Source organism: Balaenoptera ricei, chromosome 20 (genome assembly GCF_028023285.1).
Source record: "Balaenoptera ricei isolate mBalRic1 chromosome 20, mBalRic1.hap2, whole genome shotgun sequence".
In the NCBI taxonomy this organism is placed as follows: domain Eukaryota; kingdom Metazoa; phylum Chordata; class Mammalia; order Artiodactyla; family Balaenopteridae; genus Balaenoptera; species Balaenoptera ricei.
The window spans coordinates 41,881,611-41,906,690 of record NC_082658.1 but is presented as its reverse complement, the minus strand read 5'-3'; the positions used below and the strand labels follow the sequence as shown (position 1 = coordinate 41,906,690).

Here is a 25,080-nt window from a genome sequence, read left to right as displayed (position 1 = left end):
CCTCCCAATCTCCTCTCCTTGTCAAACTTCCATTAAAGCTTAATGGAAAAATATATATAGTGGAAGAAAATATATATTAAATATATTAAAATATCTGGAAGAATATACCTCCATTGTTTTCTCTGAGAAGGAGGTATGGGGATTTGGGAAAGTGGAAGAACTTTCACTTTTTCTTTTACATACATCTCTACTGTTTATGTATTTTTTTTTACAGTGAAGATTTTATACATACCTTTATATATAAAGATATATGTAAAGATTTTACATATATATTGTAATGGAAGAGTATAAGGACAAATTAAATTAAGTCCCATAAAAGCCCTAGCAAGTTTCATAAATATCAGGGGAAAAAACGTCTCCACTCTTTCGAAAAATGCTTTGCAGCTTCTCATGGTATTTTTAAAGATGGACTAGCTACTGTTGGGAAAATACATTATGAGTAGGTAAGCATTAGCCATGGTTGAAACTGGAAAGCAGGAACCTGCTAAACCAGTGATCTGATTTCACATTTCCAACTGCTTTTATACCATCTAACATATCAAGATGGAGACCACCTCCGGCTTTGACCAAGGCATCCAAAAGAAATGGTAACAGAACCCAAACACTTTGGAAAGTGATTTCATGAGAAAGAAACTCAAAAAAGGAATATTATGAAACAGCATACTTGACATAAGCATAGGGGTATGTTCTTCTAAATGTCTGGGGTTATTCGGATTATGAAAGGCAACCTCATTTATCAGTACAACTATTATTACCAAGAGGGAAAAAAAATCTGCAAATTCAGAGTAAACAGAATTATGCCTCCTACATTTAGCCAAGTGAAACAACCAGCAAAAACCAAACACATAAATTCTCTATGTGTTTCAGAGGTTTTTTTCCCTTTAAACAAAGGATTTACTTTCTGCTCTTCCTGTGGCCCCCTACATTTGGATCCCTTGTTCCTACTTTGGTACAATGTATCCCTAAGTAGTTTCAATGAGTTGTGAATTAATTGTCATTCACAAGCCAAAAAAAAGAAGAAGAAAGAAAAAGCAGGATTAACTGCAATTGCCACTACAACTGAGAAACTTGCATCTTGCACTCTTACCATGTAAATAAGGCACAGATCCTGCAGGAACATGCCAAACACCAAGATTCTTAATTAATGGAGCTCTTTAATGTGCAAATCAGGAACAAATTGCAAGTTCTGACTTGCATTGATTATGAAAACATTAATTGAATGAGCAAGACCCTAAAAAAAAGACACAATCCTAAATCTTTGAAGAGACCAAAAGAATACAAAGCTCTGGAAACCAGACAAGTCTGACCAATGTGTAAAATGCAAACCTAAAACTGAGGCCTGCTCACTAGTACACAATGAATTTAGAAACAAGAAACAAAAACCTCAACGGTTTAATCAGAAAGCAATCACCATAAAAGCATCTATTCCACCAACATCTAGCATTAAGAAGAAAAATGACTGTTCACTCCAGAAGCTCACAGACACTGCTTTAAGGAAAAAAACTCACTTTATATATATACACACTTATATGTATATAGGTATAACAAAACAATGCTGTCTCTTTAAAAAGAAATTCATCCTATATAAATTATAGCCATAAACTTTTCCTGCAGTGCAGTCTAATTAATTCTTGTTCTATACACAAAGGGAAATGCTGGGTGACAAATGGGTGTGAAGCCAGAAAGCTGCCAGGTCTGCAAAACATTTTCTACTTCAATTTATAAGCAATTTTGCAGTAAATCATCAACCAGAACCTGGAATCTCAGGAATCTCTGAGTGTCCAAACCACATTATATCACTTATCAAAGAGAGAAGGAAAAGGAGTTTAAAGACATCTCATTTTTCAGTTCTAACCCACATCAAAATCTAGAAGCTCTGCATCATCTATTATTCTCTTCTGGGTAAGGTTTTAGTACCAGAGATATATTTTTCAAGCAAAAATGACACTACAGGTTGATGTAGCCCATTCCTCCATCCCTAGAAGTACTGTATCATGTACCCATTACCATAAGAAATATTCCCAGAGTTATGTGGGAATAACCACACAACTATTTACACCCCTCCCTCAATCTAAGCAAAATGTTCACAATCAAGCCAAGCGGAAGGGTTCAGCGGCAAGCCAGCGGACAAAATTTAGGCCCGAAACACTCCAAGGAAATGAGGCTACCGAAGAGGAAAATAGAAACTTACAGGAAACAAAGAAGAAAGCAGGGCTGCCCCTTTGTAGTCAAACCCTTCCCCCACCCCTAACCTCTGCCAGCCACTGATCTATTCTCCGTCCCTTTAGTTTTACTTTTCCCAAAATGTCATATAAATGGAATGTTAAAGTATATGTATAATATTTTGAGACTGGCGTCTTTCACTAGCATAATACCTTTGAGATTCATCAGTGATTCTGCATTTATCAATATTTTGCTCCTTTTTATTGCTGAGTAATGTACCACAATTTATCCGTTTGTCTACTGAAGGACATTTGAGCTGTTTCCAGTTTTTGGTGATTATGATTAATGCTGCTATAAACACACACATACAAGTCTTTGTGTGGACGTATGTTTTCATTTCTCTAGGGAAAATATCTAAAAGTAGGACTGCTGGATCATCTCATAAATATACGTTTAACTTTATAAAAAACTGCTAAACTTTCTTCCAAAGTGGCTATACCATTTTGCATTTCCACCAGCAATTCATGGAAGTTCCAGTTGCTCTGCACCCTTGCTGACACTTGATGTTGTCAGGTGTTTGTTTTTAGTCATTCTAATAGGTATATAGGGGCATCTCCTTGTGGTTTTAATTTGCATTTCCATCAACACTAATGATTATGTTAAATAAACACCTTTTCATGTGCTTATTTGTCATCATATATCTTCCTTGGTAAATTTTCTGTTCAAGTATTTTGCCCTTTTTTTTTAAAGGGTATTTTTTATTGTTGGGTTTTGAGAGTTCTTCATATATCCTGGACACAAATCCTTTCTCAGATGAGTGATTTGCAAATATTTTCTTTCAGTCTGTAGCTTTCTTTTCATTCTGTTAATGCGTCTTTCACAGAGCAAAAGATTTACTTCTGATTTAGTCCAATCATCAGTTTGTTCTTTTAAGGATTATGCTTTTGATGATCTAAGAACTCTCTCTAACCAAAGGTCATGAAGATTTTTCTCCCATGTGTTCTTCAAAACACTTTATAGTTTTATGCTTAACATTCAAGTTGATGAACTATTTTGTGTTAACTTTTGTATGAAGTATGAGCTGTAGGTTGAAGTTCACTTTTTTTGCAAATGAATGTACTATTGTACTAGCACCATTTGTTGAAAAGACTATCTTTTCTCCACTACCTCTGCACCTTTGTGAAAAGCCAATTGCCTATATTTGTGACAATCTATTTCTGAACTCTCTATTTTATTCCACTGGCTAAAATAAATTTAAAAGGAATAAACCCACAAAGGAAGGACAAAGTACAAGCATACCTTGTTTCACTGCACTTCGCAGATACTGTGTGTTTTACAAATTGAAGGTTTCTGGCAACCCTCTATTGAGCGAGTCTATAGGCACCATTTCCCAACGCATTTGCTCACTTCGTGTCTCTGTGTCACAGTTTGGTTAGTCTCACGATATTTCAAGCGTTTCCATTATTATCATATCTGTTTCGGTGATCTGTGATCAGTGATGTTTGATGTTACAGTTGTGACTGTCTCAGGGTGCCACAAACCATGCCCATATAAGACGGTGAACTCAACTGATTGTTGAAATGACAACAAAGGATTTAGAACATTACATGAACTTAGCTGATAAAGCAGTGGGAGGGTTTGAGAGGACTGACTCCAATTTTGAAAGAGGTTCTACTGTGAGTAAAACGCTATCAAACAACATCACCTGCGACAGACAAATCATTCGTGAAAGGAAGAGTCAATCACTGTGGCAAACTTCATTGTTGTCTTATTTTAAGAAATTGCCACGCCCCACCCCCTGCCTTCAGCAAACACCCCCCCCCCCCACCTCCCCGCAATCAGTCAGCAGCCATCAACATCAAGGCACGACCCTCCACCGGCCAAAAGATTACAACTCACTGAAGGCTCAGATGACAGCATTTTGTAGCACTAAAGCATTTTTTAATTAAGGTATGCAGATTTTTTTTTAGACATAATGCTATTGCTATTATACACTTAATAGTATAGTGTAGCCATAACTTTTATACGCACTGGGAAACCAAAACAGTCATGTGACTCACTTTATTGAGATATTCGCTTTATTGCAGTGGTTTGGAAATGAACCTGCAATATCTCCGAGGTATACCTGGATAAGAGAGATGACAGCAACTAAGTTTTGTAAGCTAAAAAGCCAATGACTACACGGTTATTAGAATGTCTGAAATTAAAAAGACTGACCATGCCAAGTGTTAATAAGGATGTGAAGCAAGTGGAACTTTTATACACTGCTGGTAGGACTGTAAAATGGTATAACCACTTTAGAAAACAGCTTAGCAGTTTCTATGAAAATTAAACATATTTACTACATGACCCAGCCATTCCGTTCTTAGTTCTCCAGGAGGCATGGAAGTATACGTCCACACAAAAACATGCATACAAATGTTCATGCCAGCTTCATCCATAACAGCTAAAAACCAGGAACAAAACAAAGCAAATGTGCTCTATCCATATAATGGACTACTACTCAGCAATGAACTGCTAATATAGGCAAAAACAGGGCTGAATCTCAAAATAATTACACTGAGTGAAAGACAGACAAAAAAGAGTACAACCTGCATGATTCCATTTATACAAAACTCTAGCAAATGCAAACGAATCTACAGTGACAGAGAGTAGATTAGTGGTTGCCGAGGAACGGGGAGGGACAGAAAGAGAGGTTACAAAGAGGCTGAGGAACTTCTGGGGATGAGGAATATGCTCATCGTCTTGACTGTGGTGATGGCTTCGTGGTGCACACAGAGGTCAGATTGTACAGAGGCTGCTGACAGGTGAAGCAAGACGAGGACTGAGAACTGACCATTTAACTCAGCAACGTGGTGGCCATCTGTGACCCTGAGGAGCAGTTTTGGTGGAGCAAGAGGGATGCAGGCTTGACTGGAACGTGTTCATGAGAGAACAAGAGAAAGGGATTCAAGACAGTGAGTACAGACAACTCTTTCCAGGCATGCTGTTTACAGGGTTAGGGTTACAGGAATGGGACCTATATGCAGTTTACTGTATGTCAATTAGAGCTCAGTAAACCAGTTTTTTTTTTTTTTAAGCAGATGGACAAATAACTGACTTAGCAAACCTGAGCTAGTTGACCTTGGTGCTGGCAGTGAAGAAAAAGAAGCAATCCTCTCACGGTCCACAAATACAACCCCAGAAGATTCAAGAACTAGCAGTGCCGGGCACCTCTAGGAGAGTAGAGGAAGGTAGGGCTACAAACAGTCAACACACAGGCAGACGTTTAGAGGTTTATCCCTTGAAGAGAGTTAAACATAGGATCTCTGGACAGGGGGACACCAGACACAGTTGAGGCAAGGGCATAGTTCTCGAAACGGGGAATAAGCAGAAGTTCACAGATTGAATGCTGAGACCCCCCCAGCCTACCCGCCTCCTACAATGCTGGCAGCCAGGCAGGAGATTAGAAGTTCTCTAGCAACTAAGATCCCATAAAGAGCAAAGATCTAAAAATACTGACATGGGGGTTTCTCCACATGGCCCAGATAGATCACTTTACAATGGAAACCACAGACAAAGAGCCTCATCCAAACATACAAAGCTACTAATCAGCTTTTGAGCAACCCACTCTTGAAAGTCAACAGCGGACAAAAGATCACCAAATATTTGAAGAAAACATCTAACGTATTATACCCAGGTTAAAACAAAAGAAAAGAAAGCATCCTGGAGTAAACAGACTACTCAGGAAGAACTCTTAAGACTATACATACATATATACACCAGGTATATCCCCAGAGAAATAAAATGTATGACAAGAAATAAAAATACTCAACAGATGAGAAAATAAAGCTGAGGAAATGTCTTAGGAAGTGCGGGGGGGAGAGAAAAGAAAAAAAAGACAGAGAGAAAGAACTGGAAAACTGAAGAGAAAAAAAAAAGAAGAAAATCAGAGGAAAAGTCTAACACCAAATGATAGGCCTTGCAGAAAAAGAAGAGAAAACAGAGGGAAGAAAAATCACTAACAAAATAATTTCAAGAAAATTTCCGAGGACTGAAAGATACGAGTCTCCAGCCTGAAAAGGCCTGCAGGCACTCTGCACAATGATGAAACACATCCACACCACGGTGCAGCATCATGAAATTCCAGAATTCTTCAGACAAAGAATTCAAAACAGGGAGGAAAAAACAGTAAGATCAGGGATCAGAATGGCTTCTGACTCACCAACAGCAACTTCGGAAGGTGGAAGGCAAAGGAATATTCTATAGACTACTATACACAGTCGGCGAACCAATCAATTGTGATGATAGAGTAAAGGTACTTTCAGACAATCAAGGTCTAAAAAAGTTTCCCTCTCGTGCATCCTTCCTCAGCAAGCTATTAGAGGGTGTGCTTCACCAAAATAAGGGAATAAGCCAAGAAAGATCCTGACAAGGAGATTCACACAAGTGGGAAGTGAAGGTAATCCCTAGGATGGTGGTGCAGGGAGATCCCAGCATGACGGCCAGGCACCGGAGAAGGGTAACAGTCCAGATTAGAGCAGGTCAAAAGGTTCTGGGAGACGGGGCTTCCCTGGTGGCACAGTGGTTAAGAATCCGTCTGCCAATGCAGGAGACACAGGTTCGAGCCCTGGTCCAGGAAGATCCCACATGCCGCGGAGCAACTAAGCCCGTGCGCCACAACTACTGAAGCCTGTGCTCTAGAGCCCACGAGCCACAACTACTGAGGCCGTGTGCCACAACTACTGAAGCCCGTGCGCCTAGAGCCCATGCTCCTCAACAAGAGAAGCCACCGCGATGAGAAGCCCATGCACTGCAACAAAGAGTAGCCCCCGCTCGCCGCAACTAGAGAAAGCCCACGTGCAGCAATGAAGACCCAACACAGCCATAAATAAATAAATACAATTTTTAAAAAAAAAGGTTCTGGGAGAGACTTCTTTAGGAAGGTAAGCTGGCGGAAGAGCTGATGCAACTGATTATCTTGAGGGGAGATTTAGACAACTAGAGAAAAGTTCGGGCTTGAATTACAGCATAGAAAACAAAATAAACAAAAAAGTAACAGTTATTAACTCTAGAAAACAAAATGATGTGTGGGAAAGGAAAAGTAATCACGGCATATATACTACACGGCTCAGCTGTGAACAGTGTTTACACAGACATAATAATGTAAACACTGACTACTGATCTAACCAAATTACAATATAACCAGGAAGGGACAGAAAGTGTGCATGAGTGTAGTAGGAACAAGGGCTAAATCCTCATTTTCATAACGAGGAGTCAATAAATAATGCCTAAAACTGAAAAATCTAGTAGAAATGAAACATGTCAATTAGAGATATGGAGATAAATTCATTAATTCAAAAAATAATAATAATAATTTAAAATATGATTGTTGCTTTAGGAGAGTGGGTTATGTATGGCAAGGTAGTGGAGTGTACAGTCAGCAGACACTAGTTTTCATAACAAGCTCTGTAGAATTATTTGACTCTTTAAATTGTATACATGTTTAACTTGGATAAAAATGTAAAAGAGAGGAAAAAAGTCCAGAGTAAACAGAAAAGCTGGTGGAGATAGGGATACTTCTAAGAACTAAAGTGAATATAAAACAAAAGCAAAAGAACTTTAAATGTACATAATATACTCTAAGTATATTAATTATATAGAAAAGGAACACTCAGAAAACAAAAGATCTTTTAGAGATTAAAAATATGATTGCAAAAAAAAAAAAAGAACTAGGAAATCAAACTCAAAATTTTTCTGAACACAGACACAGAAAATCACAGAAAGATGGAACATGTCAGAGAAAAAACAACACTAATCCAGTTTAATACCTAAAAGAGAGCAGAGATGATGGAGGGAAGGAAATTAGCAGAGAAATATTAGAAGAGATTTTCCCAAAACTGAAAGACCACACAATCTTCAGATTAAAAGGGCCCAGTAAGTACTCAACACAATTAATAATAAAGGACCCATACCTAGACATAGCTTCGGGCAATTTCAGAAAACCAAGAATAAACAGAAGATTCCAAACATTTCCAGAGAACAAAAACAAGTCACCTACAAAGGAATGAGACTCAAACCAGCAACCACCTTCTCTTGGACAACATCTGGATGACAGAAGACAATAGCGCACGTGGAAGGCTGAACAATGGTCCCCAAAGACGTCCACATGCCATTCTAATCCCCAGAACCTGTGAATACATTACTTTACAAGGCAAAAGGACTTCGCAGGTGTGATTAAGTTAAGGATCTGCGATGGGGAGAGGATCCTGAGTTAGCCAGGTGGGCCCAATGTAAACAGGAAGTCCTTACGAGAGAGGTGATAGGGTCAGAGTCAGAAAAGGAACACTTGGTGTGATGGGATTGCTGGTTTTGAAGATGGAAAAGAGCCATGAGCCAAGGAATGCAGGCAGCCTCGAGAAGCTGGAAAAAGCAAGGAAACAGATGCTCCCCCAGAGTCTCTGGAAGGAGCACAGCCCTGCTGACACCTGGGTTTTAGGATTTTCTAGCCTCCAGAACTGTGAGACAATAAAGTTCTGCTGTTTTAAGCCACCAAGTTTGTGGTAATTTGTTGTAGTAACAATAGGAAATTGGGACTTCCCTGGAGGTCCAGTGGGTAAGACTCCAAAGCTCCCAATGCAGGGGACCCGAGTTCAATCCCTGGTTGGGGAACTAGATCCTGCATGCATGCCGCAACTAACAGTTCGCATGCCGCAACTAAAGATCCTGCATGCTGCAACTAAGACCCAGTGCAGCCAAAATAAATAAATAATTAATTAAATATTAAAAACAAAAAACAATAGGAAACTAATACAGGGCAGTACCTTCAAGTTCTGAGCGAAGGTAATTTTCAACCCAGAAATTTATACCCAATCCATGAAGAATATATTGATATCAATGACAAATGAGGCAGAGCATTTTTAAATCTGCAAAAAATCAGATCATTTACTCCCCATCCATGTTTGGCACCAAATTGACAAACTGAGATACAGGAAGAGCCAGAACACAGCTCCACCCTAGAAGAGCAAGGAAAGGAAGTCCCAGGAGGACCCAGTGCGCTAGACCCAGAGAACAATCCACTCAAACTGGGAGAATGTAAGAGGAGAGACCGCATGATTTAAAGTTTGGGGGAAGAAGGATTGAGATGATAAAACTGAGCCATCAGGGGAAAAGAAGAAAATATAGAGACCTAGCAAAAAAATGACATAATAGATAAACAGTCCAAATGTGAATCAAAAAACAAAAACAACAAAAGAAAAAGAAAAAAAGAAACACAAAAAAGTAAAAAGAAAAAAAAAACAAATGTGAAGCAAACTAAAATACAGCATGATTTTAAGCAACTGATGGAGGTTTATAAAAAATCTACTTGAACTAGGAACTAGGAACTTGTACTGAACTAGGAACATACTCCTACAGACAGGCCTCTGAACACACAGGAAAGAAAAAGTAATTTTCCAGTCCCTCCCTGCCCTGGTATTATACCCTTATTTACATGATAATAACACACCGTAAATGCAGTTGACTGGTTTTCAACTCCCAGAGTCAACATATGGATAGAGCACGGGAATCTTGGTTGCAGTTGCAGGGCAGAATGTAAAAATGTAGTGGAAGAAGAATGGAATGACTACCTCATATCTTTTCCTCCAGATTTCTACCACCTTCCTTCCTTACTCCTCATTCGCAATTTATGACCTTGGTTTCTAGTTCAAAGAAAATAGAACAATCAAAAGAGAACTTTCAGAGACTCCTACCTATCTGTGTCTACTCGTATACTGTCTTCCCACCTGTCACTATGATTAAACTGTCCCCACTATCAAAGGCCACCGTTCTCGTGCCCTAGTCCCATCTCACATACCTCCTCAAGGACATTGCTACAGATATCCCCCCACATCATCATCAATTCCCCCTCTGCTGCATCACTCTTATCAACATACAAACATGCTGTGATTGCTCCCATCTCAAAAACAAAACACTTCTCTCGACTCCACATCCTTCTCCATCTAACCTCCCATTTCTCTGCTCCCCTCTAAAGTAACATTCCTACAAAGAGCTGTCTATACTCACTATCTCAGATCCCTTTTTCCCGTCCTCTCACAAACCCATCCCAGTCAAGCCTGCATCCCTCCCACCCCACCAAAACTGCTCTTCAAGGTAGAGGATGGCCACCATGTTGCTAAATGAAATGGTCACTGCTCAGTCTTCGTCTTCACCTGTCAGTAGCATTCTCATCTTTCATACCAGAGGATAAAGAAATCAAGAAATAGAGATCTAAACAAATTATTTCAAATTATAAAAGGAAAACGAAATGAGACTGAAAGTAAGGCAAAGGACTGTTGTCTTCCTGAATGCTTCTGTACTATTTATCATATTCATGTATAATTTTAATAAAGTGATTTAAGAATAAGTGTTAAGACACAAATAACAATAATAGAGTAGCATCTTTTTGCAGTGGTCAGGTTCTAAAGTCTGAGCATAAAGCAAAAATCAAGTTCTCACAAAACTGCTTTAAAAATCCCAAAAATTGCCCAGAAAGTACAGCACCACAGTCTCTGTGCAGGTTCAACATGGTCAGTTTCTCCCCTCCAACACTACAGCCGCTTCGTCGATTAAACACAAGATGATTACATTTGGGGACCGTGCTGGACAAAGACTGCAGGCTGTGACTGTAACCACTAGATTCACAGTCTGTCTGACGCGGTGCTCACCGGAGAGGCGCCCGGAACAAAGAGGAACTACGGCAGCCGCAGACTCCACCTGCCACCATGCTTACTCCAGGGCACGAGCACACTGAGAAAGATGGCAGGCAGAATCACTGGCACTACTTAAGCTGTTTCTCTCTCCCTCTTTTTCTTTTGGCCAGGCATATATGGTTAAAGGTGAGTTCATAAAATGTCCATATAAAGAGACTCCAAAATACACTGATGTGTATGACTTCACTGTGAATCCAGCGGATAGGGCAATCCTACTACATATGTTACTACTACTACGACGACCATGATGACGACTACTACTTACTACTAGTACTACCTACTACTACTACTGCCTACTACTAGTACTACTACAAGTCCGGGTTGCTTCCTTATTTAACTCATCACAATTAAAGAGTGTTTCAGGCCTGAAGACAACCTTAATTCCCAAGAAACCCAAAAGAATAAAACAGATGTTCTGATGAGATTGGCTGCAGTAGTTTTCAAGCTTCCACAGCTCCGTGAGCCATCTAGGGCTCATCTTTTCAGGGTGGGTGAAAGAATCTGACACTCTCCTCCTGGGTCCCCCACTCGGTTGCTTTGGAAAAGCACTTGCTCTGTTGACCCCACTTTACTTTCTACATAGTATAAATGCCTAATTAACCACGTTGGACAAATTAGGTAGTAGCTCAATAGGGACCAAAAGTCTTCCTACATAGAACTCATTCTCTAAGAAACAGACCAAACATAGCATAGATTTCAAAGGTAAGTCAAGAGGTATTATGTAAATATCAAACAGAAAGTTATCAAGAAATGATTGCCTTCATTTCTCACCTACAGTTTAGGAAAAATAAGAGGATCAGTAATACTCTGCGGTGGCACGAGTCCAGGAAAACAACTGTTACAGATGAGAATTAAATGGTTATAATTCTTCTAAGGGCCAACTTGGCAGTATCTTCCAAAAGCCTTAAAAAAGAAACAAAATGAATAATCTTTAAAATGCTTAAAGGAAAAGGGGCTTCCCTGGTGGCACAGTAGTTAAGAATCCACCTGCCAACACAGGGGACACAGGTTTGAGCCCTGGTCTGGGAAGATCCCACACGCTGCAGAGCAACTAATCCCGTGCGCCACAACTACTGAGCCTGCGCTCTAGAGCCCGCAAGCCACAACTACTGAGACTGTGGGCCACAATTACTGAAGCCTGCGTGCCTAGAGCCCGTGCTCTGCAACAAGAGAAGCCACTGCAATGAGAAGTCCGCACACCACAACAAAGAGCAGCCCCCGCTCACTGCAACCAGAGAAAGCCTGTGTGAAGCAAAGAAGACCCAACACAGCCAAAAATAAATAAAATAAATAAATGTATTAAAAAAATGCTTAAAGGAGAATAAAACTGTCAACCCAGATCCCTATATCTAGCAAAAATAATCCTGTAAGAATGAAGGAGAAATAAAGACATGTTCAGATAAAGGAAAAAGAAAAAAGAATTCATCATCAACAAACCTAAACAGAAAATGCTAAAAGAATTTCTCGTGGCTGAAGGGAAATAACACATGGACATCTAAATCTTTAGGAAGGAATAAAGAGCACTTTCATTTAAAAAAAAAAAAAAACAAAAGAAACAAAAGTACAATCCCTTTGTCCCAGCAATCGAATTTCCAGGAATGTAGATCTGTGCTATCCAAATCAGTATCCACTAGTCACATGTGGCTACTGAGGACTCGAAATGTGGTTAGCCCAAATCAAGATGAACTGTAAATGTAGAATACACTCTGGATTTCAAAGACTTGACATGAAAAAATATACATAAGACATCTCATTAGTATTTAAATATTGACTATATGTTAAACTTATATTTGTTATATACTGCATTAAGTAAAATATGTTACAAAAATTAATTTTACCTGTTTCTTTTTACAATTTTCTAAAAATTTGATTACTAGGAAATTTAAAATTCGTATGTGACTTGAGCTATATTTATATTGGACAGTGCTACTTTTAGGCAAAATGCTCGAATATGTATGTACAAGAGTGTTTATCAAAGCATGCTTTATAAAAGTGAAAGGCTGAAATAAACCTGAGTATCCATCAATACAGATTGGCTAAATAAACTGCAGTAAATCAATAAAATGGAATATTCTGTAGCCACTGAAAATGCTGACGTACATCTAAATATACTGACATGAAATACGTTAAGTAGAAAAAAATAAGCTTACAAAATAGGACATATTTGTAAGATTCCATGTTTGTTTAAAAAAGTGTGTGTGTGTATGTGTGTGTAAACACAGAAAAAGGTCTGAAAGGATATTCATCAAAATGACAACTGTTGGTTACCTCTGGGTAGTAAGACTACAGGTAATCCTTATTTTCTTCTTTATGCTCTTATGTATTTTCTGAATTTCTGAAGTAGGCATGACATGATTTTATAATTAGAACAGTAAAGCTATTTTAAAAAATAATAGCCATCAGCTGAAACAAAAAGATCAATCTTCCTCACACCATCTTGGCTAGATGAAGTCTACACTAATGAGTCCTTAATCCTACACAATGCTACACTTGGAGAAGCTTGCAAGTGCCTTCGTCCCAAGCAATACTTAAACCTAGCCCAAGTAATTATGAATATTTCAGGGTTCTACAGATCATTTGTGAGAACTCTGTCATGAACCCACAAAGCGTTAATCGAGAGAACACTGAAATAGATGTTCATGGATTTGTCACCTAAGGCAACTAAGTAATTAACAAAGGGGAATTTCGCTGACAATATTGGTTGCCTATGGGATAGGGGACTGGGTGGCAGGGGTACGGGGGGGGGGGGGAAGGAGGATTTTCTCTACAGAGTCATTAGCATCTTTTGAATTTTGAGCCATGTGAATACACTGCCTACTTAAAAATAAATAAAATTTAAAAAACAAAACATAAACATTATCTATCAAGATTCCGATTGCCATGACTTACTCAAAATTTTAAAAGTTGTTCTTTAAGTTGTCTATTAGTGCTGTGGTCAAATTGGCATTAAAATTTTTAGTCCATTCAAGTCAAAATAGTTGAGGGGCTGGGGGAAGGGCCACAGAGGGATGAGAGGGTGAACTCGAACTAGAAATGGGAAGATGGGGGTGGGGGGGTGGGGCGCAAGCAAAACGTAACTTCTTAATAGTGGAATTTGTGTTTATATTCTTAAGCAAGTAAAAAATTTCAACACTTCCTCTATATTTATATTACATTATACTGTGCTCTTGGGGAGTTTTTGCTTATAGGAAATATCAAAATGTCAACCATTGTTTCTATTAAAGGTCTTTAATGATATTGCATTTTAGACCTATAATGAAACATGGTGCTCACTGAAATCTGTACTGCATCTCATTAAATACATTAATAACATGCATTTCACTAAAAGGTCAACTTATTATGGCTGAAGTTTGGCTTTCCTTTAATCATTTCATTTAAAGTTATAGAGCAAACTCTGAAAAGACAATAGAGAGCGCCTGTTACAGGAATGCTCCCTCCATTCCCCCTCCATTCAAACCAGTTACGCTTATTAAGAAATCACTGTTAAGTGTTTTTGTGTGGGATGATATTGTGATTTTTTTTTTTAAATGCTTTTCTCTTAGAGATCCATGCTGATTTACTGATAAAATGATAGGATGTCTGGTGTTTGCTTCAAAATAAAGCAGAAGTAGGGGGTGAGTTAGTATAAGTAGATGAAATAAGATACGCCGTGACTTGATAAGTGTTTAGCTGGTAAAGGTATATGGGTTCACTATACAATTCTCTCTACTTTTATATAGGTTTGATATATTCCATTATGAAAAGTTTTAAACAACTCATGCTGAGGTTTCCTTAAATAACATGCCTTTTTCCTTATACATTGCTGCTACCAACATAAAAGAACCGCCTCCTAATGCTACAGAAGTTTTTAAAAGAAAATCAGAGAGGAAAAAGCTAACCTCTTTAGAGGAATGGTTTTGTGCATGGAAAATCCCTTAATTTTGCTAAGGTTACTTCATGACTTACCACTTATGCAACTACTAAAATATCAAAAAATGCCTCTGAAATTATTTCACATCGAGAGGTATAATCACCAACATGTAATATCAGGGTGATTTGGGGACTAAGTGTGTTGGGGAAGAAAGGAGATATTTGTTTAGTTTCTGAAAAGTAGAGCTTAAGGTGCTTAGGGTACAAAGGCATGCTGCTCAGGACTTGACTGTGGCTGAAATACAGCTGGAAGTCTGCTCTGTTCTAGAGGCTACTGTTAGGACTATGAGAGTAAATGACAGAGACAAGGAGAGAAATTCTGCCAAGAAAACACAGCCTGAGAACAGGATCTTAAATGCAGTGAAACTGACACTGAGAGGATAAAAGAGGAGTTAGAAAAGCAGGAGAACCCACACATCACATGCAGTAGCGCCAAAACCTAAGGGAAAAATTTCAAGGAGAGGTTGAAAGCTTCAGGGAGGCAGCAGCTGCGTCTGGCAATAAGGAAACCTCTGATCACCTTCTCACAGTCATAGAGGCCAAAGCTGAATCGTAAGTATTACAGTAGAATATAACACTACTGGGCTTCCCTGGTGGTGCAGTGGTTGAGAATCCGCCTGCCAATGCAGGGGACACGGGTGCGAGCCCTGGTCCGGGAAGATCCCACATGCCGTGAAGCAACTAAGCCCGTGCGCCACAACTACTGAGCCTGCGCTCTAGAGCCCGCGAGCCACAACTACTGAGCCCACGTGCCACAACTACTGAAGCCCACATGGCACAACTACTGAAGCCCACGAGTCACAACTACTGAGCCTGTATGCCACAACTACTGAAGCCCACATGCCTAGAGCCCGTGCTCCGCAATGAGAAGCCTGTGCACCACAACGAAGAGTAGCCCCTGCTCAACACAACTAGAGGAAGCCGCGCACAGCAATGAAGACCCAACGCAGCCAAAAGTAAACAAATAAATTTATTTAAAAATAATAATAATAATAATAAAAGAATATAACACTACCCATTTTCCAAAACAAATGGTTAATTTAAATTATATAGGGAATTTGAACACTAACAAAAAGTCAAAAAACACTGGAGACAGTGGGGACGATGGTTAGTTACAGTGAGGACCGTCATTCACAGGGCTGAACACTGCCAAATGCCTCTTTCCGCAGAAGAAGAGAATGCATGTACTTAACATTTGTGGTGTGCAGTGTGCCAGACACTGTGCTAATGCTTTATATCGATTACGTCCTTTAATCTTCACAATCATATTATCCCCACCTTACTGTGAAGTTAAGTAACTTGTTCCAGGTCATTCAGCTAATCCACTGCTGAGATGGAATCTAAACCCAGGCAGTCTGACCTTACTGTAAGACCAACCAAACTGAAAAGAGATTTAATTAAAGAAAGTTAGTTCCAGTGTTTGTTTTGGGGTCAGTACAAATTCAGCCTATGTGCCACACCAGCTGTATAACATAGTATAAACTGTTCATCCACCGTAACGTAACCAAGAAGTTTTTCTTAAACTCTGTTCACCAAGATAGGGAAATACACAACATATTATATCATATTGTCATAAAGGTAGAAACAAGAATTACCTACCCTTCAGATGCATAGAAATTCTGGTAACCAGAAAACGCTCCTAGATAACTAATAAGGACCTACTGTATAGCACAGGGAACTCTACTCAATACTCAATTCCACAATGGCCTATGTGGGAAAAGAATCTAAAAAAGAGTGGATATATGTATAACTGATTCACTTTGCTGTACACCTGAAACTAACACAACATTGTAAATGAACTATACTCCAATAAAAATTTCAAAAAAAAGAAAACTCTCCACCCTCCCACCTTAGAATATGTGATACCAAATAAACATTCCTTTCTTCTCCCTCTTCCGCTGCAACCCATCTAGTCGGATTAGGAGACATCTGTCAGATTAACTGGAATTCATCAATGAGGCAAAGAAGCAATTGGTTAAGTACAAAAAGAGACAGATTAAAGAGATTGGGGAATTCCCTGGAGGTCCAGTGGTTAAGGCACAGTGCTCCCAATGCAGGGGACGTGGGTTCGATCCCTGGTGGGGGAACTAAGATCCTACATGCCACGGTCAAAAAATAAAAAAATAAAATAAAATAAAAATTTTTTTTAAAGTGTTTAAAAAGATCGGAACTGTTGCAAAATAAAAGTTAAATAACATTAAAACAGCTAAAAAAACTGAACTGTATCCAAGAGTAAGAATGCATCCCTTATACAGAGCACTGACTAACCCTTAAAATATCTACACTTTGAGATGAATCCCCAAAAAATCAGGGGCAGGGTTGGCTCAAGCAAGAAGAGTAATGAGTAACAAAATGGAAAAGGCCTTATTGTGAAACATTTAAGACATTTAATCTAGAGTAGTCTAGGTCTCATTCCAAAGGCATACCGGAAATCAGGGCACTAGGGCATTAAAAATAGCAGAGAAGTGCTCCAAAAATCTCAAAAATGCTGAAAACCACCAAGCTATCATTTATTTGAGGGAGGCAGCGGGGAAGAGCTGGAGGAGGGGTTACAAAAGACCCACCCTCACAGTATCTGCAGGGTTCCTGACTTCAAGTGTGTCAAGACACACAATCTAAAGACTGGCCCTGGGCTTCCCTGGTGGCGCAGTGGTTGAGAATCCGCCTGCCAATGCAGGGGACACGGGTTCGAGCCCTGGTCTGGGAGGATCCCACATGCCGTGGAGCCACTAGGCCCGTGAGCCACAACTACTGAGCCTGCGCGTCTGGAGCCTGTACTCCACAACAAGAGAGGCCACGATAGTGAGCGGCCCCCGCTTGCCGCAACTATAGAAAGCCCTAGCACAGAAACGAAGACCCAGCATAGCAATCAATCAATCAATCAATCAATCTTTAAAAAAAAAAAAAAAAAAAAAGACTGGCCCTTGGGAAGTAATTCCTAATTAAACCAAGCAGTCCCCGCCAAGAAAGGTTCACGCAATTCCTTACCCTAGAAATCCTACCCATTTATCTTAAATGGTTTAAGGTGATTCTACCAAGAGGCAGACGCCAAATCAGACTGATGTCCTCCTCAGGCCCCTTCTCAGGCTAACTCCACGATATTATAAAAACAAGTTTGAGGGACTTCCCTGGTGGCACAGTGGTTAAGAATCCGCCTGCCAATGCAGGGGACATGGGTTCGAGCCCTGGTCCGGGAAGATCCCACATGCCGCAGAGCGACTAGGCCTGTGCACCACAACTACTGAGTCTGCACTCTAGAGCCCGTGACCCACAACTACTGAGCCCACGTGCCACAACTACTGAAGCCCACGCGCCGAGAGCAGCCCGTGCTCCGCAAGGAGAGAAGCCACCGCAATGAGAAGCCTGTGCACCGTAACCAAGAGTAGCCCCTGCACGCCACAACTGAGAAAGCCCGCGCGCAGCAAAGAAGAACCAACGCAGACAAAAAATAAATAAATAAAATAAATTAAAAAAACAAGTTTGAAAGAGCAAATGACAACACTAAGTCTCGGCGTGCAAGTAAGGGACGGAGAGTCCAGCCTCTGTGCGCTCACCCCACATCTCTCTCCTCGGCCCCAGTCCTCTGGTGCCACTGGGCACCCAGGAGGCAGCGTGGTGCAGAAGGCAGCCCCTAGATCGTAAGGCAGAAAAGCTGGAGGCAGCTGTCTCTGCCGTGCATGATCGAGCTCTGCAACTTTGGGCAACTCATTCTCTTTGGGCTTTGGCTCTCTCCTCTGTAAAATGAGGGGGTTGGGAGCCAAATAACTGCTAAATTCCTTTGCTCTTCTAAAATTCTTGGACTTTACAGCCCAGCAATTCTCTTTCACAACTTTTTCCTCCCTCTGCGGTCACCATCCTTCATCACCCTCCGTAACCCAAAGGGAGACAGGAGTAAGGTCATCTCAGCATGTTGTTCTAGAAACCACCCAACAAAGAAAGGCATCCTTTAAGCACGTGATATACAAGTTAAACGAACTGAGGTTAGTCATTCACTGTCTCCCTTTCGTTCTGTGCCAGTGGTTTTTCCCTGAGCACTAAAGTAGTAGCTCAGAAAGCCAAGAGGAGGGGAAGGGGAAAGTGAGAGCAGGGCTGGAAAAAAGAGGAAAAGACATGACTCAAGCATCCAACCTGTTTTGATCAAAGTTGCCTTCATTTGATAAGAGAATTATACTGCTATTTTTTTTTTAAGTTGAAAATCACTATTTTATACCATATTATGACTAAAGCCAAGTCTTTTCAACTCCGTGGTGCTGTGAACACAATCCCAGTATATCCCAATGATCCCCAGTGGTTCTAAGCATCCCAATACGGGATAAGTATCCTTACTGTTTTTTAAGGCGCTGGCAAATTCTGGGCCACCTTTGTCCTTGAAAATAGGGAAAACATCTGGTTGAGGAAGCTGATTGGTGGTCAGCAGAGCTTTTTGTAGCTTTATCCTTCCTTCCAAGAGCTGGTCCCACAGTGCTGAGAAAGAAAAAAGAATTCCATTCTTCAGTTAATAAAATCTTCCTGCGGCAGGGAGAGGGGGAGGGAATGGAAATCAAAGCAGTCCCTAAGCAGCATGGCTTTATCAGCTTCAAGCCATGGAAACTATTTATTACAGGAAAGAAATCCAGTGTCTGGATGCAAACTGACTTGCTACATGAGAGAGAGAATGCTACGGCCCAACGAGAGGAGACGACGCTCTTCTCTTCAACCTTCCACAGCTGCCAGAAGTACTAGAGCAGAACCAGCAAAGCAGCTGAGTGAAGCAACAGCAGGCCAAGCGCAGGGGAACGGCACTTTGGGCCTCTAGGTAAGTGGGGCACGTCACCAACTAACTGGAAGGACACAGGAGAGAGCAAACAGCCACAAACAAACAAAAAGGAGATCAAATGTGGACACTCAAAACAAGCAAACAGCAAGCCGTGTACAAACCTATCTGGTTCTTCACAGCTTGGCCTTTCTCCACTTCCTCGGAAACTCTGACCTCGGAGAAGGTCATCACCACCCCGTCGTCCTCACTGGTCCTGTCTTCAGCCTTGTCTTCCTCACTCTCACCTTCGAAGTCTTCCTCACCATCCCCTTCTTCCATACCACTCTCCCGCTCTTCATCTTCCTCCTCCTCCTCACTGCTACCGAGGCCATCCATTCCCTCGGTAAATTTTTCAAAGTCACTGATGCTCTGGACACTGAAGCCCGACGCCTTCCTGGAGTGGCCTCTGCTCCTCTTTTTCCAGGCCAGGCTACTGTCACCATCACCACACTCCTGCTCCTCAGCACTCATGGCGCCCTCCCCCGATTCCTCCAGGCCCAGACCCTCTGAATCTCCATCTCCAGACCCTTCCTCATCAGATATTTCTTTATCTGAACAAGGGAGGGAAGAAGGAAAAAAAAAAAAAAGTTATCTTAAAACAAATACTAGGCCATATCTTTCATCTTAACTAAAGGATCATGACACGTATCCAAAAAAAAAAGTATTACTGTATTCAATGCAACTCAACAAATATTTATTACACATCTACTATCTCTAAAATGTTAAGGGAGAAACAAAAATGAATAAAACATGGGTCCTATGGGATTTCCCTGGCGGTCCAGTGGTTAAGACTCCACGCTTCCAATGGAGGGGGCTCAGGTTCGATCCCTGGTTGGGGAACTAAGATCCTGCATGCCACACGGCACGGCCAAAAAAAAATAAACAAACAAACAAAAAAACAAAAAACATGGGTCCTATCCTACTGAAAGGCTCTAGTGGGAAAGACAGACCCATAAAAACTATAATACAGAGAAGAATTAAAAGCACTTTGACAAAGTTTTGGTAATCAAGAGGAGGAAGAGATTTTAACTGTGGAGCAAGTGAATTTAAGCAAGGTTATAAGGAAAAGGCAGCCTTTGATCTGGACCTTGAAAAATGGTCAGATTTCATCTGGTGTGAGGGAATACTGGTTTTCCCAAACCTGCATCTGAAAAAATAGAGTTTATCACTAACTGTCCCAAATGCACAATCTCTATCACCCTAGTGATGCTTATTAAACACTTATTAAGCACCTATTATGAACCAGCCATGGAATAAAACTAGAGACTGACAAACAGAATGTAATATCTGTGGGGACGGATTCACAGTCTGCTAGGAGTGGTAGATATGCATAACCAATAACTACATTACAATATCATTAGTACAGTGTATAGAGAAGGGTGAGAGATGGCTTCATGTGAAGGACACATTATAGTTTTACTTATTAAGCATAAGTAACAGGTCATCAGACAGAGAAGAGGGAAGGAAAGGAAAAGCAGCAGATGCAAAGGTCCAGCACACAAAAGTGCACTGGGGTACAGAATGCTGGGATATGAGCCCAGAGAGTTGCTCAGGGACCAAATCAGGAGGGGTCTTGTCTTCCAAGGGAAGGAGTCTGAACTTGATCCTTCAGTAAATGGAATATTAGTTATGGCTCCTGATTTTACTTATGCTTGCGGTATCCTGATACTTACAGGTCTTTAATGATTATCCAATCTCTTCCATGGTAGAACACAGGAAGCATAATCATACAGGGACCTGTTACCAACAACTTTCTTCATAAAATAAAGATTTTTATGAAAACATGATGTCTTAAGTACTTCTTTAAGTAACAATATATAAACTCAAGACAGAGAAGGCTGTCAAAAACATATATGTACAGAAACTAAGTGCCAAATAGTAAAGAGAAATAATCCTTTAAGTTCTTTAAATGTATGCCATTTCTCAAATAAGAAATATTCACAGAGTAGTAGTTTAAAGTATAGATCTTAGAGTCAGACTGCCTTATTTGAGTTCCAGCCTGCACTTACTAGATATATGACCTTGAGCAAGTTACTTAACCAATGTGCCCCTCAATTTCCTTATCTGTAAAATGGGGATAAACAGTACCAACCTCACAGGGCTGTTGGGAGGATTAAATGAGATAATACATGTAATGATACGGTGGTAACATTTTCTGAGGACTTACTATGTACCAGGCTTTTAGAATTTAAAGGACTTACCACAGTGCCTGACACATGTGAGAGCTCAATAAATATTATATTGGTCCCAGGACTGGTCAGTTTATCATTCTCTAAGCAAAGAATACGAAATGAGCTTATCATCTGGGATCCCCAAGGACTGTACCAGGGACTAAATCATGGATATCACAGCATGAGTGATTGTTTCTTTTATATGATCTGTGGATTCTCAACATGGTCCCTCTGACTTCTCTAAAGGAAAACAAACAGCATCCACTCAATAATCACCATATCCTGCCCCCTTCTTCCACTCTGTGAAACTCACAGTCTTTAAAACTATAAGCTCACATCCTCCTAATTGTTGCAGGGAACAGGGAAGGATTATGAAATTTTTACAGTGGCCAAAAATGAGTGTCACAAATTAATATTATCCAGTGACTCGATGCAAGACTTGACAAACCAAAGGAAAAGGGCCAAAATCCATGAGCAGCATGCCCACCAGACACAATGCTTTTTCAACACATAGCCCTCTCCGAAATCCAAATATGCAAGGCCTTTTCTCTCACTCCATTTTAGGGTGAGCCATTAGTGCAAACATTAGGAGTATAGCAACTTAATAGCTCCAGACTTCAGACTCCTTACAAAGTGAAATTCAGTACTTCAAAGGGCCCTTTCTAATGCCAAATCAGTGGTCTCTCCTAAGACAGTAAGTGGGGCATCCGGACTAGTTCTGCAGAGAGCATCAAAAAAAAAAAAAAAAAAAAAAAAAATTTAACCCCAAAAAAATCAGGAAAGAAAGAGTACCATGGAAATACGTCTACTCACCAGATGAACCTGGCAGAGTCTGCTCCCAATGGTCTTCCTTCCAAGCTCTTCTAGAGGTGGTCTTGCCAGAATACCTCTTGTCTGTGTCCAAGAGGGAGGCTGATGCCAGCTTTCTAATGCTACCCACCGCCAGGAAATCACCTTCCCCATCTTCCCCTTCATCAAACCTGTCAATCACTCTGGCAGCAGTGGCTGTCGGGGGAGGGGGAAAAGTAATGAGAATCTTCTGGTTAGAACAAACTTTAATGGCAACCCTGTTCAGCCCTCTGAATTCACGCTTGAACGTCCTCTACAAAATCCCCACCAACTTCCAAGAACAGGGACCTCATCACCTCCCAAGGCAGACCACTTGCTACCTTGCTGCTGTTCCTGTACAGAAAGCTGACTCTCTGCATCTACTAGAAGGATATATTTCCAGGCCTTGGATCATAGAAAACTAGTCTAATCCCTCTTCCATGTGTGACAGTCAGCTCAAATATTTTAAGTCAGCCATCATCATGTTCTATCCCACTCCAGCCCATCCCTCAGGGAGTTTTTTTTTTTTCTTTTGCTTATCCTGGCTAAACAGCCCCAGTTCCCTCAACTAATTATTCCTAAGAAACGGTCCAGCACTCACATTTATCCCTCCGTATTCTCCCTTCCTCACACTTCTCTGACTCAAGCCTAAAGGAGGATTACTCCCAACTAGACCTTGAACATCAGCTTACAGATCAGAAATATCATTCGTCAGCCGCTAAGCAAGTGTGCTGAAGCCTGAAAAGGCTTAAACGGCACCATGGTAGCCTACTTCTTCCTTCATCCTCCAAGTAGGTTCTCAGGGACAGGCAGAGTTTTTTTTTTAAAAAGGATGAGACTTTTTCTTCTCATTTCTAACACAATGCCAGTAAGGGCATCCTGAAAGATAACTTCCAACCTGCTACCAGACTCTGGTTGCCTGCAACAGCACTGGATCAACAGTTAACCCAAGCCTGAGTCGTCCGGACGCTCCGCCCACCCGAGCACCAAATCTAGAACGCACGTCCGAAGGATCCCGAAGCCCTCCTCCCCAGCCCCGGGGGCCACCCTCCCGGGAAGCAGTTTTCCTCTGCGCCAGGGGAAGGAGAGTAGGCTAGGCGGCGAGGCCCAGCTGCCGGCCCCTCACACGCCGCCCGGGTCCGCACTGGGCCCGGCCCACGGCTCCGCACGTGGCCTTGCCCCCATCAGGCCTCACCCTCCTCCGGGTCGGCCTCAGGATCCGCCTCGCGCGGTCGCGGGTTCAACAACTGTTCCAGCTGCAGCGCTAGAGGCTGCGGCCCCGCCATTGTCACCAGGTCTCGCCCTGCGCCGCACTACTGAATGTCGCTCTCCCCCTTCCGAGTCCTCTCGCCCAGAGACTGCGCCCCAGCACAACCAGGGACGCCCGGAGCCGTGCACCCAGCTCCGGGCCGGCAACTTCCGGGAGGCTCCCGGGAGGGGGCGGGGCTTGCGTCACTACGGGCGTTGCTAGGATGAAGGCGGAAGCGCCCGGAAGGCTGACGCGTGTGCGCGTGCGCGTGAGCCGAGGGGGTGTGTTGGGCAGCGCGGGAGCGCGCAAGGGCACGGCACCGCCGCTGGCCCCGAGACGAGACAACCTTGCGAGCAGCCTGTGTCCTCTTGTATAAAGTATGTCTCAAGCTTTGTCCAAGATTTGCTTAGAAATAGAGTGTGACCCGTGGTGGCTGATTTGGGAAGGAGGAGGAGTAAAGGGTAAGCGTCTCGAGGCTTACGTGTGCTTTAGGGCACGCACAGACTGGGACCAAAAGAAGGTTTGGCATTTCACAATTTGGAGGAGTCTGGGGCCGGGCACACGCCTCTGGCCCCGCGATGGCCACGATTTGGAAATCGTGCCTCAGGGATGGGCATGTGTAAGTGTGCGGTTCACTACTGGCATTTTTATTAATAGGAATTAGCAAGCGCTATAGCTGTGCGTAAATAAAGATTGATTCTGTAGCTTCTGCAAGTAGCCTTGTCTGTGCAGGGAAAAGGGATGGAGTGGGGATTACTCTACTGCACACCCATCGGTATTGATATCCTTGCTGTTCAAGGATGAGGGCATACTCAGACACTTGAAAGCAGTGCACAGATGCGGGAAAACTCAGGTCTACAGTTAGAGGGGCGCAGGTAGACTCAAAATATAAAGACCCAATAGGATCAATTTAACTGCACCCAGGCACATAGAAAAATACAATCCCTTTATATGCTCTTTCCTTCATCGAGCATTCCCTGACTGCCCGCTATGTGGCAGGCACTGCTAAATGAGATACAAAGATGAGTAAGTTAGATTCTCTTCCGGCAGTGATCAGCCTAGGGGGGCAGACAAACATGTAAACAGAAACTGCAAAAAGGGATGATCAGGGGAGTAGAAAGTGGTCTATCCTTCCAGTATCTGTTTGAGGTCACCTGTAAAGACCTAGAAGCCCCTAAACGGACACTGCCTCAAATGGATCCAGAAAACAGGGTCAGGGGTGCCCTGTGCCCTTCC

General features: G+C 41.6%; 1 protein-coding gene across 2 annotated transcripts in view; it reads right to left on the bottom strand.

The window, feature by feature from the left end:
- Positions 1 to 24,021, bottom strand: part of AATF (apoptosis antagonizing transcription factor) — a 103,049-nt gene extending 79,028 nt beyond the window's left edge. For both annotated transcript variants that reach the window (XM_059907014.1, XM_059907015.1), the window contains exons 1-4: positions 23,791 to 24,021; positions 22,581 to 22,772; positions 19,719 to 20,147; positions 19,128 to 19,265 (exon numbers count right to left, since the gene is read on the bottom strand). In XM_059907014.1, the coding sequence (XP_059762997.1) occupies positions 19,128 to 19,265; positions 19,719 to 20,147; positions 22,581 to 22,772; positions 23,791 to 23,881 (850 nt within the window). In that variant the 5' untranslated portion in view covers positions 23,882 to 24,021. The remainder of the gene's footprint in view (positions 1 to 19,127; positions 19,266 to 19,718; positions 20,148 to 22,580; positions 22,773 to 23,790) is intronic.
- Positions 24,022 to 25,080: the final 1,059 nt, after the last annotated feature.